At 35.8% G+C, this 17,226-nt stretch overlaps 1 protein-coding gene across 3 annotated transcripts in view; it reads right to left on the bottom strand.

Annotated features, from left to right (window-relative positions):
* Positions 1–3,979: 3,979 nt before the first annotated feature.
* ANO3 (anoctamin 3) overlaps positions 3,980–17,226 on the bottom strand; it is a 191,336-nt gene continuing 178,089 nt past the window's right edge. For 2 of the 3 annotated variants that reach the window (XM_054067763.1, XM_054067764.1), the window contains exons 19-27: positions 16,089–16,200; positions 14,807–14,864; positions 13,955–14,052; positions 12,051–12,196; positions 11,791–11,943; positions 10,970–11,117; positions 9,065–9,145; positions 8,197–8,302; positions 4,667–7,456 (exon numbers count right to left, since the gene is read on the bottom strand). In XM_054067763.1, the coding sequence (XP_053923738.1) occupies positions 7,274–7,456; positions 8,197–8,302; positions 9,065–9,145; positions 10,970–11,117; positions 11,791–11,943; positions 12,051–12,196; positions 13,955–14,052; positions 14,807–14,864; positions 16,089–16,200 (1,085 nt within the window). In that variant the 3' untranslated portion in view covers positions 4,667–7,273. Of the gene's footprint in view, positions 7,457–8,196; positions 8,303–9,064; positions 9,146–10,969; positions 11,118–11,790; positions 11,944–12,050; positions 12,197–13,954; positions 14,053–14,806; positions 14,865–16,088; positions 16,201–17,226 lie in introns of all 3 variants that reach the window. The other variant, XM_054067765.1, reaches the window with a different exon arrangement.

The following is a 17,226-nucleotide window of genomic DNA, read 5'->3' on the forward strand; positions in this document are numbered from 1 at the left end:
CTCACATCAAAAAAGTAAGTTAGGTTGGCTAGAACTGCATTCTCTTAAAATGTCTTTGAAGAAATATTCGGAAGAATTTATCTATAACTTAATATTTCTGGACTAATTTCATTTCAACTAAAGCTGTTCTTTGACCTCAAGTGTTCTCTGTATTTGTACAAGAGCCAAGCATTCCACAAGATTTTATTAAGTCCGACACATGGATTTAGGTCTGGTGGCTAAAATTGTTGATCAGTAGTTCATTATTCAGTCTTCTACCAAGATGGAAGGATGTGGCCTAGAGAAACTGGAATTCTGAAAAACTACCACTGGTTAAATATTCAGGTCAATGTCATTTACAGTTATCTTCTTGTTTCACTTACGTTCTGAGCCATTGATCCTTCCAGAAATGAGCTATCCTGTGCACTTGAGTTGAAAAAATGAGATTAAGAAACTAGGAATATGTAAATTATCAAACAAGAACTTAAATTTATAAAATTTATTAGTCGTTATTGAAAACAGTAGACCATAAATTATGGAAAATTTGAAAAGTGAGTCTATATGTGCTTTGGGACCACAGGGAGCATTTAACTTTTAAAAGTTAAGCAACTTTGAGCCAATTTTAACCTTTATATTACTTCCTTACAACACTATGGTTTGAAGGCACATGAGCACTCACTTTTCTAGTGTATAATTTTTTAATTAACTTTGATTATTTGCAACAATGAAGCTCAACATCTCTTTCAAAGATATCCAAGTTTATTACTGAAAAAATGCAATATTCAAATGTGTATGATACAGTAAGCATTTGCATTTGTACATGTAAACTTTGATAAAGTAAACAGCATCTCAAAGACAAATTTATGCCAAAAGTGTCTTACAATAGTTAATCAGATAAACAACTTTATCCTCAGTGGATTTTTTTAGTTCTGGGGTACATATGGGCTTGTAAAAATAACCTTAAAACACAAAAGAACCCAAAAGCTGACAGGCCAGAGGAACTTCCAGCTTGTAATGCATAAAAGTTAATTTCTCTGAAATACTCTGTGGTACTGTAATTTTATTTTAAATATTACTTACAAAGTGTGGATTTATGAATAGAAAAAATAGTTGAAATTTTAATCTCATTCCTTACTTAGAAACCAAGTTGTATTTAAATATTACACAAATTTCAAATATGTACACATGTTAAGTAATATCTTATGATCATGATATTGCAAGTTAGCCAGGACTATCAGAGTAAAAAATGGCTGAACTATGTTATTCAGTTAAATCTTATATGACACTATTTCAAAGAACAGAAATTTCAGTGATACTACTCTAGGTAAAAATTAGAGCCAACAATTTGGAAGATCTTTCAATACAAAAATCTGGGTCATTGAAATAAAACACGAATTAAAACGGTGATTTGGATTTTTGTTTTTCATTATCAACAGAAAAAATATCCCATTCTCAGCGTTTAGAATCTCATTAGCTTTAAACTGTCTTTGGTTTAGTCCTGATTTCTCACCTAGTAGCATCCTAGCAATTAGCTCAGGGCAATAAGAATGCAAACTACAGAGAACATATAACATTACAGAGGTTATGGCAAAAAGAACGAGCCAACAGAACTAACACAAAGTAATTTCCAGTGCAGTGAGGAGAGAACATACCATTAACTTTTCAAGACTAATTCCCACTCCTGGATTTGAAAAGTTCCTGCATAGCATGGAATAGCAGAGAGGTTCCTCTGCAGTTCCTTGTTGTGCCATTATAACTCATAGTAACATTGTGCTATCGTGATTATGCCAAAATCGTGCCAATAAAAATTCCTGGTAAACGCGGCTGCAATGTCAATATTAGACAAAACCTGTTAATATGAGTCTATTCATATAAATTTTAAAATGCTAGGATCGTGTAGGGTCCCTGCGTGCATGTAGGGAAGGACAGAAGTGCAAATTAAAGTGCTCGGGAAAGTGGCTAAAGGGACAGACCCTGAAACATCCGGCCTAATGGCACGCGTAGATCCACCCTGTGCTTCCTTGTGCTGCTCCATCCAATGCATCCCAACTTGTAAAAAAAAGCACCAGACAAACTTCTATTTGTGCACTTTTTGCTTTGGCTTCTCGGTTAGGGACATCCAAAAGAGCCTGCAAAAAAATCTGCAGTTACAGAATTACCCCAGAAATTGGACTGTCAGCAATAAGGTGTCATTTAATAACACACTGAAGATAAGTAAAGAATGAACCAGAGGAGAACAGGAAAAGGATCAGGTGGGCTGTCACCATGCTCCAGCTTCAACCCTTTGCTTTGCACAACATGTTTGGGTGCTGGAGAAAACTTTCTGAGGTGAAGAGGAGCCCTTTGCTCCCTCTGCTCATCCCCAGCCTCAACATGCTGGCTTGTTGCATTCTACTCAAGCCAAAAATGGATTTTGTGAGCGTGAGGTTGAGTGTAAAAAGACTTAGGAATCTTTGAAAGCTGCTATTTTTTTCCTAACAGGAATTTACGTTTGCAACTCTCTGAAACACTTTCAAAAAGTGCCACTGCATGCATTTTAGTCAGACAAAGTAAGCATTGGAACTAAGAAAATAACAAGCCTGTCTCACTGTGGAATTCTATTTGAATTCCAGTGTCAGCCTTAACACCAAATAAACATTATTATGAAAGGCTGGCTGTATATTTGTTTCAACTTTAGCCCCCAAGTAAGCAAAATTATTGGTTTATGAGGATCGTAAAAAATGCTTAAGAAGTACTTCTGCACTGTGATTGTTGATACCATTTTTATCTGTCACTCTTCTCCAATGTGACACTTACTAGAAAACGTGATCGTTTGACTTTGCATTAACTTTATTGTCTCCATATTTTTCACGGAAAGGATCATTAGGCACTGGCAGAGGCTGCCCAGGGAGGTGGTTGAGTCACCTTCCCTGGAGGAGTTTAAGGGACCGGTGGATGAGGTGCTGAGGGACATGGTTTAGGGAGTGTTAGGAATGGTTGGACTCGATGACCCAGTGGGTCCCTTGCAACCTAGCAATTCTATGATTCTATGATTCTATATTTAGCTGTTTGTATAAAATGTGTTTTATTGATATGGCCAGTGCCCACTGTATGCAAAAAAATAATAGTTTATAATAGTATTAATGAAACCTTGTGATACTTATAAGTTAACTTTGTATGAACCATTCCTTTTCATTTTATGGACACACATAATTTTCACTTAAACAAAACCATATGCCGCTTCTAAATATATATACACACTGATTTGGCCCTGAATGAACTGTGATATAATGCAAAAGATTAGGATGTTGCAGGTAATGCCACGCTCCATAAATTCTCTCTGGCAGCACTCTCATTTGGAGTCTGCAGTGGAAGAAACTGCAGCAAGGGAACTGCAGATGTGCATTAATTATATTGGACCGATCATCTTAATGGCACCTTAAGAACAAAGTATCACTGAAGTTCTAGCCTTTCCCCATATTAATGCTCACTCTAAAGCTGTGTTTTCCAAGATACTTTTCCTTCTGCAGAACTTTGTATGAAGGAGACCTCAGATTTATGAATTTATACATTAAGGTATGTACCTATTAAACTATTTTCAATAGGCTCTACAGATTATTCTTTTGAGCCTTCAACAGGACACAATTAGCCTGTCTGATAATCAGAACACAATTTAAGACAAGTTGCTGTTGGAAAAACACACAGCCGATTTGTGTTTTGTAGTAATGAATGTATGTACTTCCAAAGAAATATCTAACAAAATAACACTTATCATTCATCATTGCTATGGAAATTTTAGTCTTCTCATCGTCAATATTAACTTCAATGTTCACCTAATTTTTCTCCATAAATCCTTTAACAAAAAGAGGTAAGAAATAAAAATAAAATGAAAAAAAAAATAGATATTCATGTACTTTGTGTTGTTTCCAAATATTAGTAGTCTATATCAGGATGCTTAATTGCTGTGCAGTCTTCGTGGTAAGGAAACTGAAATACAGCATCACAGAGAGCCTGTGCTCGAACTCCAGGCAATCCTGTTAGTGCTTAGCTGTGAATATTGAGCTCTTAATGCATCCGTCTATATGGAAGTAGATTTTAAGCTCTAAGAAGCAACTTTTATTAGGATGGCTAACGAAGCAGAACTTTTTTCTTTTTTTTTTTAGTGACCAGAATTCAGATCCCACACATTAGGCACAAATTTAGAATGAAAACTCATTAGAAATGAGACGTGTATAACGTATGTGGACTTTTTGGTTTTTCTGAAATGGAAATTTCTTCCATCTGAATCAAGACATGGAATTTGGTTAGGAATAATTAAGACATTTTGGACTTTGTATTTAAAAATACCCAGTTGCTCATGCAGTCTCTCTAAGGGCGCATGCATAGAGCAAAATTGTCATAGATTTGATCTGCAATGACCTAAAGCATTTTTGCACAAATTCAAGTTCTGAAGCTCTGTCAGATTTCACAAACGCAGCTTGCATGCACAGTCTATTCATACTGGTCATTTGTTTGGAAAGACAATATTTAGAATATGAAAAGATCATTCACCATTCATAAAATACATTATTCCTGAGGACAGTGTGTGCCTTATACTTCAGTAAAATAACGTGCAGTCAATGCAAACAACATACGAAACGAAGTCTAGCAAAAAGTTTTCTCAGCTTAAGCAAATGGCTAAGATAGTGGCAAAACCTTTAGACATTGTCAATGTCCTCCAAAAATAAAGGAACACACACAGTGTTTCTCCAAAACTTCCTGTGCTTTTCCAGTGCGTAAAATGCACAAAGTCAGATCTACATACTTCCTTTTTATATACCCCTACATACCAGCATTGAAAATCATTAATAATATATATATATTTAAATCTGAAATACAAAAAGGTTTTCTTTCACGTGTTTCTTAAGTCCAATGGGAATTTACCTAAGTATGTATTGAAATGTGCTAATATCCATAGCAGAAACAGGAAATTATAAAATAATCAATATTTCTGATGTTTGCCTAATTTTATCCTGTATCTTTATACCTTGGGCCAGCCAAGGCATTTTGTTTATAGATAAAACATCAAAAAGATTGCTCATCTGTGACCTTCGCAAGAACTGAAGTACTATCACCATGTGGCACAGAAACAGAAGCTGTGACACACGGTTAATGCTGTCAGATGGTGCTTGATATTCCACGGAATGAAATAGAGCGAGAATAAATTAAATCAAATTAAGCGATTCTATAAGCACTGAGGAGAGTGCATTAATTATTTCCGATAAGGACTCCTTGAGGAATCTAATGCACAACGCAGAATAGGAAGGAACAAAACAACCTTTCCAAAGCATTGCAAGATGAGTTCCACCAGCCCTTTATCACAGGACTAACGGGTGATCTATCTAATTATAGACCATACTTTCCAATTTCTTTTCCCCTTTGTGCAATACTGTAGGTAGTCCTACAGTTGCCTTGTCTGGTCAAAGAGAGCTGGGATTAACCAAGAAATCTCATGAATATGCTGAGATGACTAAAGAATAAAGGCCTGATGTTAACCCCCTCTTCCAACCCCCAGATACAACTTGCTCATCTACTTTAATGAGCTCTTAAAATTAATTTCATAGGGCCTAATAAAATAAAATAATTGTGCTTATACATGCAAGTGAATGCTGGAATAACACTTTTTGATTGAATAGGGTATTGCAAGTAGTAAAAACTCAGGTCTTTCATATCTGTCAGCAGTGATTCTGCTGCAGCGTTATCACTAAAAATAATGTTCAAATTTACAGCCTTTATAGTTCCTGTGCTTTGCTGACTTTTTGCTTTTTAGATTTTTCTGATCCAATATAGAGAAGTATTATTTAAAATTGTATGAGAAACAGAAAGTTTGTACTGTTTTTCCACTCAGTTCCCTGCAAGTGAATCCTGCACACTTGCTTAAATTGCTTAAGTGCTTATCTTCACATTATGAAATGTTAATAATAGACAATATCATCACCAAAATGTGAGTATAAACATAAGCAACAGTGCTGTACGCTGTATACACATAAAAACTGAAATCTGATTCTTTACATGAACATCTACCTTTCATAGTGATTTTATCCAAAAAGCCCCCCGAAACTGTATGAAGGCATACAAATAATAATAAAAAATCTAGAAGTAACCACTGCGTATGTGTGCATTTATATACAATCTGTATACATATCTGCCCATATCTAATTCCCGTGCTTTGACTCATTTGGGCCAATAAAAGAAGTGCACATTACTGGAACATTTACTATTACAATAAGCAAAGCATTTTTGTAAAGTGCTCTGCTTCTCCTTCCCTGAACAAGCAAGTCACAATGTTATACTGGATGTCTGATATATATCTGCATAAGCTTGCATACTATAAAGAGTGAATTGTATATTCAGGACAAAGTCATTTGCATTGTATGAGAAGATTTCAAGTTAGCATTCTGTGAAGTCATGGAATCATTGCCCGGACAGCTCAAAGGGAACAGTAACACAGTTAGACACCTGCATGCTACATCAGAGCATGAAAATGACACATCTTTCATCCTGGAAGTATGTGGAGGTGGTCTTTCTACACACAAAAGTGGAAAGACAGCTCAACACCCATGTCATTTTCAAATATAACTGCGATGCATTCCCTTAGTGCTGCTGTTTTCTCTTTGAACTTAGATTTTTTGGTTTTCAACTTGAAGGGTAAATTAATGATGCTGATGTGCAAATCTTAAACTGCATAGTATATATTAAGCAGCCATAGACCCCTTTTTTAGGGTAGGACCACATCCACAATCTCAACAAGAGACTAGGACAAACCTGACGAAACAGTAAGCCTGAAAGATCATTGATATCAAGTTATGACCACAAAGGCAACAATTGCTCTTTTCTTCAGAGGCATTACAGATGGAGCTGAGCAATCAGAAGCTGTAGAAGTAGTGGATATCATGTAAGTTGGTTTTAGTCATGCCTTTATCGTATAAGTTCACAGGGAATTTTTTATTTTCATGATGCTGTTAGTATCTTCATGAACAGCATGAAAACTCGATGCCTGTTTTTATACCAGAATGTCCAAATTTTTAAGCTGTCAGCACATTCCTGAGTGCCAATTCTCCTTGGTGCTCACCTCAGACCAGCTACAGGTAAGGCTCTTCACTTTTGTCATTGCAAGGATCTATTTTCCAGCTCTCACCAAAGTCTGTAACTGTACTGCCCAGCAAGAACATATATACACCATGAATCTCAAACACTGATGCCAGATTGACTTCATTTTGTAACTGGACTCTTCAATTTCCAAAGTGTTTGGGTTTTTTTTGCAGCATGGCAGTGACTAAGGCCATTCGTGGTGGTACTGTTTCCCATTCTTTTTCCTTTCTTTCTGCAAATGCTCCAGTTCAGCCTCATACATCATTTCCTGGACTAAGTATTTCTCTCTTCTCATTCTGTCGCACAAGTCTTTGGGCATGTCTGGAATCAGGTAGGCAATGAAAGACTTGATTCCAAAAACAAGGTGCTGAAAAGAACAAAAATAATTACTTCCAAGATGCACAAATATTCATTTTCAGGACCACATTTTAGGGTCTAAAAGTCTGTGGCAAAACTGGAACTGAGATGCAATTAATGACTGAAACGCAACTCCTTTGTTTAATATATATGGGAGTAAATGAGCAATCCATCAGAAATGAGAAAACTCTGAAGTCTTCCGAAAAGTAAAACTAAGGGTATAGCTAGTGATCTAAATTAAGATGTGACTGCAGGATGTGCTAGTTTCAGTAACAAGAGCAAACACTGGATACAACCAGCCTTCGTTAAGAGCTTGTAATCAAAGAAAGTAAACAAGTTCCTGGACATGATATATGTTCTTCAGTGTCAGAACACATTTCTACTTTTATATTAGGCTAGAATCATGTACCATTCTCCTGAAATGCCTTTTAATGTGTAATAATTTTGCTTAATGTAAATGTAAGTTTTCTTCCTTTTTCAATACAACGTGAAAGATTAGGTTGGGAACAAATGTGATATATAAGATGACAGTAAAAGAAACAGGGTTTTGGAGGGACTCTGTCAATGTGCTCTCTTAATTTAGTTTGAAGTGGCTTATTGATGATAGTTCAGGGAGGGCAATTTTTTTCATTCTCTCTCTTGACTGTAATGAACAAGCAGTTGATGATACTGACAATCTATGATACTACTGTAAAAAATCAACTTGGATTTCAAAGAGGTAGAAAGGAATTGTTCCTTTCCATGACTAACCTCAAATACTATGATGAAGGCCAGCCGTGCTGCCAGGACGTGCCAGAACTGCAAAGTGAATTCATACGGAGTTGAACTCCACGGTGGGGCTCTGTAATCTCGATATCTGTAAAACAAAGAAATATTCAGTAAGTTAGCCCGTTCTCAAAAACCTGATCACAGCAAAGAGCTCTCCAGCCTACCCCAGATGTGGCTAAAAAGAGAGAAACTGAATTTAAAGTGTACTTCAAGACGAATTAAACAGAAAAGGAGAGTAATAGTCTACAATAAACTTAATCGAGCAGGGCTACTTATGAGATGGCACTTTTCGCTTCCAAAAATCCAGAGCAAACAATTTCTTTTATACTTACAAAGCTGATACATTGGACTGTTAAGTTAAAATGTGTTGAATCTAAATTGGTTCTTGTCTTTGCTTCTAAGCATTTGAGATTATCCACACAAGGTTTGCACAAATGTAACACGATTCTGTACCTTCTTAGTCAATTCAAGCTAACTCTCATGGTAACAAAAATGTTAACTGTGCATTTCAGTTAATAGACCTCAGAATGCTTAAGAAAACTGAAATGAGAATTTTTACCCTTCTTGGCGGCTGGGAAAACTTCAAAGTGAAATAATTCTTAGAGGCATGAAAGATACAGCTTGCAAGAGTTAACCAAAAAAATTAGAAGACAGGTTCCCAAAAAGTTAGTATTGCATCCTACCACACAATATTTGCCCCTGAGATTTGCATGGGGAACAAACTTGAAATCCAGTCCTTTTATAGGCAATAAAAAACCTGTTAGGCCTGTAATTTAAGCATTGACTTGAACTAAATACTTGTATTAACGTCTACATCTGCATTACAAAGAGGGAGAGCATGGAAACATACCGGCAGTATCCTGAGTAACCCATTCCAAGTTCGCTCAAATCAAATACTGATAAACTGCTGTTAACATATCCTTTTAAGCATCTGAAAGGAAAAGACAGAGTCAGGACTTTCTTCATAAGGTGTCTGTGTAGCATAGATCATGTACATAAACATATACTGCTCTTTCATATTGTGAACATAGTGTTTTATTTGCCTATCATGACAAAATCAATTTAAAAATTTTAAACAGAGAGGCAAAGTTTTATTAGAAAGAAACAACTAACATCTGTTTCAGGGATAATACTGTTTAAAAATCTATTTTCAGTACTTTTCATGTTTTTGCTTCTCATCTACCAGCAAATATAAACTGAAAATTATTGCTAAGTTGTTCTTTACTGTCTCCTAAAATGACAGAACTCAGAAAGATGGCTAGAGAGGTGTGAAGGGGAACAATTTCACATCCTTGCAGAACCTGCCACCACTCATGCAACATATATAAAAAAATGACAGATTTTATGGCTGAATCGAAGAATTACCACCAACAGTAAAATATACAGTGCATATATACAAGATATCCTTCTTAAAGGCAACAATTTATTAATATTAATGACAGAAATCACATAAATACATAAAATATTACTGTAGGATTGAATTCATGTCTGTTGCTGGAAAACCACAGATACATAAGACATAACACCTTCATGGAAATCCATCCTGTAATTTAACAAAGGGCCTTCTGAATAGCAAAGAACATTTAAAAAGAGGTGCATCAGGAATCGTAGTACACCTACTGAACCTTCAGGTTTGCTATGGCACCTAAAAACACTACTGGCAAAATAAGAAATAGAATTACATAGCTCTGTGTTAAAGGGGTAGTGCACATTAAGAACCAATGTTTTTTCTGCTATTGTCTCTCTTCATCCTTCTCTGCCTCATTATTTTTACCCTTAATTTCTCTATTTCTGTGACAACACAGTAAGAGTAACTATTTTAAATCACTAGAGACGGTGCAATGACGGAAGGAAGGACAGACCCCTACAGTTTGGGCTGAGGCAGTCTGCAAATGCAGCAGTACGGGCTTGTTGGACTAGCCTTGATCCTTTCACTCTTACCCTTCCTCCTCTACAATAAATAAGTTGTGCTTGCAAGCTGTGCTATAGTATTAGCAAAGTGATGCTTTCTTATCCCAAGGTAACCCTGATTCCCACGCTAAACTCATCAAAAATAGCCCTCCAAAACCACCCCCTAAACCCACCTGTAGGGCACTAATCTCCAAATGAAAGAGAGGATTCCCATGAGTGCTGTGACCTGTTTACATAATTTAAAAGGTCATGACAGACAGAGGGAAACACAGACAGAGCACAGTGGACCCACAGGTCAGAAACACTGATAAGCGTATGAAGTGAAGTGCAGGAAAGGCCCGTTGGTGCAAGACAACTTGCTCGAAGCTAGAGACAGCTAGGCTAAATAGCAACAAGGCCGCTCTTGCTGGAGCCTGGCTGCAAGCACTTCCGAAGAGAAACAGGTGGAGAAGGTTGTGGTTTCACAATCTTAAGACAAAATAGGGTTTGGGAGCACATATATATATATACACACACATATATACACATACACACACACACACGTGTGGGAGAGTGGTACTACTGCAGAAAAGAAAAGCTTTTTCAGAGAAAGTCTGAAAACTGCTACAATTTATACGAAACTTCCTTGTTTGATTCAGAAAGGCAGACATGATTTCCCTACTGTGGAGTTTGCAAACTCTCTGGAATGGCTGAGCTACTTGCGTTTAATACCTGTGAAGGTTTGCAAAGACGTAAAAAGCTAAAATGTTACTAATGTATGTTAAGTGCATCAACACAGCAAGACAGCAGCAAAAATGTGCTTCCACTGAAACATACATGTATATATAAAGAATATATTAATTACTTTTCTTGTCTGTATCCTTGATCTGTACAGGGACCATATTTGTATGCATAGACAAAACGTGGAATGTAATCTGACGTAATGGCAATAACAAAGGCATTGGTGATGACAGCCAGAACACCAATTCCTTCCAGAATCCCATACCAGATACCTAGAAACAAAGCAAATGACAACGCCATTAGTTTTTAAATCATATTATGTCATATAAAATAATACTAGTGATATTAAAGTCAATATTAGTCACACAGTTTTGCTTCCTTACTGAGAAAGAATTACTTAGTCAGTCAAGCTAGCTAAGATTAAACCTTGCCCCCAAATTCTTTCCATCACTTGCTCCAGCTGAATGAAGTCTTAATGTAGAGCATGCCCTGCTGAGAAGAGATAGCTAAGCAACAAATGTATAAAATATTTGGCTATAAAAAGGAAATACAAGAATTTAGAAAAAGATTTTTTATTTTCATTTAATCCATTTTAAAGCAAAAGTGAATATGGTTGTTCTATTTAATTTTTAAATTCAATTGATTTTGGATAGCATTTTAGACCTAGAGTTCCACAAATCAGAAGCCTAAAAAACTACTTAGCCTGCATTCAAAATTCCAGCTATAAAGATCTGTTGTTATAAATGGAAAGCAAATTTGAGGAGTTCTCTTATCTAAGCAACTGAGTGTGCTTTTGTTGCTTACTAGTAAAGTTTCTATTGTGATCTGTAAGTTACATTATCTGTTTCACTCTTGACACATGAAATATTTCAACTGTTAAGCTACAGAAAAGAAGGAAACACAAAGAGATGGTACTCAACAGCGACAGTCATTAGGTTCTCTCACCTATATCTGTTGCTCTTGCAGGCATAGGTCTTCGCCATTGAGTGACAAATTTGTACGCATCTAACCTTATTTCTATTATATTGTTAAGCAATGCCAGGAGAGGTGCCAGCGGGAAGGCAGCAACGAAGATGGTGGTAAAGCCAAACTGTAAAACTAAAGAGGCAGTTCTCTGGTTAGAAATTGCAAATGCAAAAGATCTTTCAATGTACAACACAGTTCCAGTTTCTTAAGAAAATTGAAATCTCCCTAAATTTGCTCACCCATCTCCAAGTATTCATCCATTAAACCATGAAGATTCATAGGCTGTAGATTCCAATCTTTTTCCCACTGAGGCAGAGAAATTTTATGCTCCATCAACTGTCCTCCTCTCTTCATTTTGCGTCGTGACCACCAATTCTGTAATAAACTTCATTAGATAAACAGAGCATTATTGACTACACCTGGTCAGTCATTGACAAATACTCGCTGTTACTGTTTTGAAGTAAGTGGGCCTATTTTGAATAGCACCTGAATGTTTATTTAGGTGTTTTCCAGAAATATTTACCATAGCACATAAGATACAAGTCAAAGAACTTCCAAAAGTTCTCAATTCTGCATTATGATTTTAATGATATCTTCAATGTAGTATGTAAGGCACTGTACAAATAAGCTTTCAGAATTAGGAATTTACTTGCATAGATGTTTTTGTTAAGATTTACCTGCACGTCTAAATAAGAAAAAGAACAGGAAGAAAAATCATGCATAGTGAAAACATTAAAAAAAATTAAGTTATTTTTAATCCTATAAAAGACAAATAAAATAAGCGGAGCTCAGCAAGAACTCTACGATACTAGAATATATTGAATAGTAGTAGAATATGTCTACTATTCTTTGAACAAATCTAAAGATCTAGATGTTCTACAAGATATTTTTTTTATTAATACTGGAAAAATTGTCTTAAAAGGTGTTAAATAAGACCTTTTTTTATACAGGTGTGCAGAGGTCCTTTAACAAAGTCATTATAAATATTAAGTAGGTAATAGTCTCACAAATTAAAACGTCATTCAAATGAAAAATATTATCCAGTACTGACATAGGTGGCACTTAAAGGCTATTATTTGTTTTTATATATTACTGAAAAGATAATCAAGATCGGAAATAATTTTCTTATAAATATTTTTATTATCAGGCTGCTATTTTTTCTTAAACTAATTTGGTGTTTAGTTCTTGATCTCTCACGTTACTAAAAGGCCTCAGTTGCAAACAATGGTTTTGTCAAAAAAAAACACTGCTTTCCATAAAGGACTAAAAGCATGTTCCAAAATAAATTCTAGACATAGTTACGCAGCTGCTCCGCTGAGAAGACAGGAAGCCTGATACTTCAAGTAGGTTTCCTCTTTCCAGAAATTAACACCTCACAGCCAAAGAGTGCACTGCCCCTCATCTGCAGAATGACTGCACACTCTGAGCATTAAGTCCTTCTGACATATTTTCAAGGTTGTGATCTTGATAAAATTAATATTTGATGAGCAACCTCCTGCTTTGACTGAAAACACATTCTTCCATTTTCAAGAGAGCTGTAAGACTCTTAGCTCATTACTCTTTTCAGTAGCCGGACAGTTCTGTTTGTGTTAAGGAAAATGAAACAACAATAAACAATAAAATACCCTGAGAAGTTAACGCTTCCCTTGGGACTAAATTTACGGTATGTGAGATGCAAAAAGAGGAAACATTCTAAAAAAATGTTGTACTTGAAACTGTTATTTCAGCAAAAGTGGACTATTCTAGTCTATGCTTCTTACAGCACGTAGGGGAAGAACGAAGACCCAGTTACTGTATTTTTATGCCTCAGAGCTAGTACTCAACACAAGCCTTGTGTAAGCACTAGTAGCAAGTTCTCCTCACCCTTCCAGGAAGGTTGAAAATCAAGACTGATGATTAGGTTTTGAGTGAGAACCTAAGACATGTAAACTTGAACCTGCAGAAACATCTCATTTTATGTGCTTATGAACATACACTTTCAGAGATCAGTATTACAGCTGTTAACTGTTTTAATCAATTAATGATGATGATGAATTTCAGTTAATGATGAAATTCTGCCCTTCACCCAATATTTTTCCCCTGTCATTGAATCACACCAGTATGCAATTACTGTTTGCAAAGTAATTTTAACATCTGAACTTACGGATAGCCTAACTCCATGAAGTTGTTCCACATTTGTTTTAAAACCATAATAACTCCCATTTGCAAGCACAGATCTATCAAGCAGCCACTAGGATGACACTGAAATGAAATGGAAAAGGATCAGTAGATAAAATCAGCGAATTCCTTTCATTTTTATTTGTTCACAATGTGAATGGAAAATACTGAAATATGTTTGTTGAGAAACACTAATTTCCAGCTATCGAAATATTAAAAGAAATACTAATAACGGAAATATTAATACAGGTTTTAGTTGAACAACCTTTAGACATAAGATTTCTTGAAGAACTGAATCATACTTTTTTAGACAACGGAATGCAAAGTTATTGTATTTTACTCTGTGGCTACCAAGGTTCAACAGAAGGAGCCTGTTTTATGGAGTTGTAACTCTGCATGCCAGTGATATCAATGGAGATGCAATTCTAACAGATTTTCAAGTGAAATTTGAAACTACTACTCTTCTTCTTTTAGATCAGTATTTTCACACTGGCTGAAACTTTAGAAGCTCATAAAAAAGCTGATGGCATTATATTTCTGTCCACCATCCAAGAATTCCATATACGCAGGAGATTCCAATGATGTAGGACTTAGTAGTGCCTGTGAGGTCAGCGACTACCATTGTTTGCTCGTCTCATGCAAAATCACTCAGCACAGTGGAGTACACAGAAGGGAAAACTCATCTCCCGTTTCCTATCCTTTGCTATAAATAAGAGTTTACTCTTTACAGCATTTGGATGGAATAATAAATCTTTCAAACTGGACACAATTCTTGTCCTTCAGCCTTTTCCTTTTTATTCATGAAAATGTCATAAGAACACAAAACAGGATTGCTTACCTCTTCCAGTCTCCATCTGTTAAAAAGCTTGTTGTACTTTCCTGGGCGGCCTGCAAATCTGGAAAATAAGATTTCTATTTCTCAGTGAAAATTCCAAGAACACCCTCTATCAGTAGATATTTCACAACTTCCACTGAGCAAACTGATGAAATATAAACAGATTAAATCACACAGCTTAAATCTTGTTTCTGAAGGATAGAGTAGTTTCAGAATGCAAACAATGACTACCATTTTGCAAGCGATTCAAAGCTTTTATTACGTCCAGAACAAAAATCCTAGCTTCAGAGGTTTCAGACATTAGATATTCAGACTCTAATCTACTTCTAAGAAGATAAGCCTTTGCAATACCTAGGAATTTACTGCAGCACAGGGATCTGCTTGCCCACAAGAAATGTGCACTGGATTGCACCCTAAGACTTAGAAGCATCAAATCACTTCCAAACCCATCATAATAGATCCTACATATTCACATACAACAAACGGAATCAAAATTTTTAATGAACTCAATGAAAGTTATAAATGAGAGACAAAATGCCCACGCCTAGTCCTACTAGACGCAAGGAAACAGCAAGATATAAAGAAGTTCAGAAACTCCATAACAAATGCATCACCAGATGTAATATGAAGGTATTTCTATCTTCAATAGAGCTTTTTCTTTTTTCTCCAAACAATCTTGAACTGAAATTACATTCCAAAAATTTATAGAAGGCATTCTGAAATAGTCTGTACCTTCTGCAGGAATGATAAGTCTGATCATAATACAACTGAAGATGATGCAAGATTAGCTCTGTCCAGTATTTCGTGCTCTGAGGTAAAGACACATAAACAAACTGGAGCCAGAATTTGTGCCTCCTAATCTCTTGTATAAGACCTACCAGGCAATATTTACTATTTGTAGAAATGGATTGTGGGAAATGTAATCAAAAGGGAATAAACAGGAAGGAATTAAGAAAGCCTAGTAGTGCAGGGCTAAATACAGACTCACATTTAGGAAGTGGCTAGATTTTCTAAGGTTCTGAATTCTCATTTAGTAGGAAAGTTATATACACAGAGCCACATAAAATGTAGACTTCTTACTGTCTAGTTTAATGTGCTAAAATTTTAAAGGTCCGACCCTTACACACAGTTAAATACATTAATTTGGCATTAGTAATTATCCTCAGAAACTGTCTTGCACCTAAACCATACGTTTCATACTATCACCATATTTTCTTCAAACCTGTAAATGATTATGAGTGCTGTGCAAGTTTTCCTCTAAGTGCAGTTAGGAAGGATAACTTACCTGCCAAGAAAAAAAGCAATGTAAAAGATGGAGCTGTTCAAGTTAACAAACTGGAAGAGGAACATTTTCAAGGCAAAGCTGTTTTCCCATTCAGATTCTGTTCTGGGATGCTCTGCAGAAAGACATAATATATATTATATAAAGAAAAACGAAATTGAGTTATGTCTAACTTTGCTCACAGATCAATCAACACTAACAAAAAAAGTGATAGTTCCAAGTCACGGTGCCCCATCGTATTGAAATTATTCCTTTTTCCTTAAACTGTGCAGTCTGCAGGTCACAAAACCATTGCCAACCTTGGACTACATTGGTTCTATGTGGAGACAGGAGATAAGAGCCCCTTGGTACAGAATAGGTCACAAGTCTATGGGAAGATACCTGCTACATGGCCATGAAAACTTCTGAATTTAGTGTGATTCTTTAATTTTAATGCTACAAATATCTTAGATCTTTTTTAAAAAAAGCCAAAACAAACAACAGAAACCCACAATCAAAAATCCCAAGAAAAGAGCAAAAGCACTTGGCATCAGCAGAGCAATAGACAGGGGCTGCCAAGGAAGGCAGAGGGAAAAGAGACAAACAACAGCCAGTTGGTTTCTCATCCAAGCATCTAAGCCTCTAAATACTTCTGCAAGATCACTGCTTCACCCTCAGAACTTCCCTGTCATAAAGCTTGTAAGTGTTGAACAGTTTAAAATTCAACAAGGGAAGGGTAGGCGTTGGTATTTGTTTTTTATTTTCAATGAAATGTAGAAATCTGTAGCAGGTGTAGAGGTGCAAATATTCTTTGTGGGTCCACATTGCCTTAGATGTTTTTCCTTACAATTTGTAGAACACCATTTATGTCTAAATTGGAAGTTGGTGATAATCATTAAAATTAATTTTTTTTGGTAAAATTTCCATTTTTTTTTTTCAATAGATATATCAAGCTTGGAATACAGTACATCAATAAAAGATTTAATGTACATATAGGAGATGGAATTCCAAACTGCATGGATTTTTGAGTTAAAATTTGTACTATGTACTTACTTTGGTCTAATTCTGACTAAAATAGGATACAAATGTACAGGATACTAGCTTTAAATATGGACAATTGTTAACAGAAGTTAAGACGTCCTCCTTTTCTTTGACATGAAAG

Source organism: Cuculus canorus, chromosome 5 (assembly GCF_017976375.1).
Source record: "Cuculus canorus isolate bCucCan1 chromosome 5, bCucCan1.pri, whole genome shotgun sequence".
In the NCBI taxonomy this organism is placed as follows: Eukaryota; Metazoa; Chordata; class Aves; order Cuculiformes; family Cuculidae; genus Cuculus; species Cuculus canorus.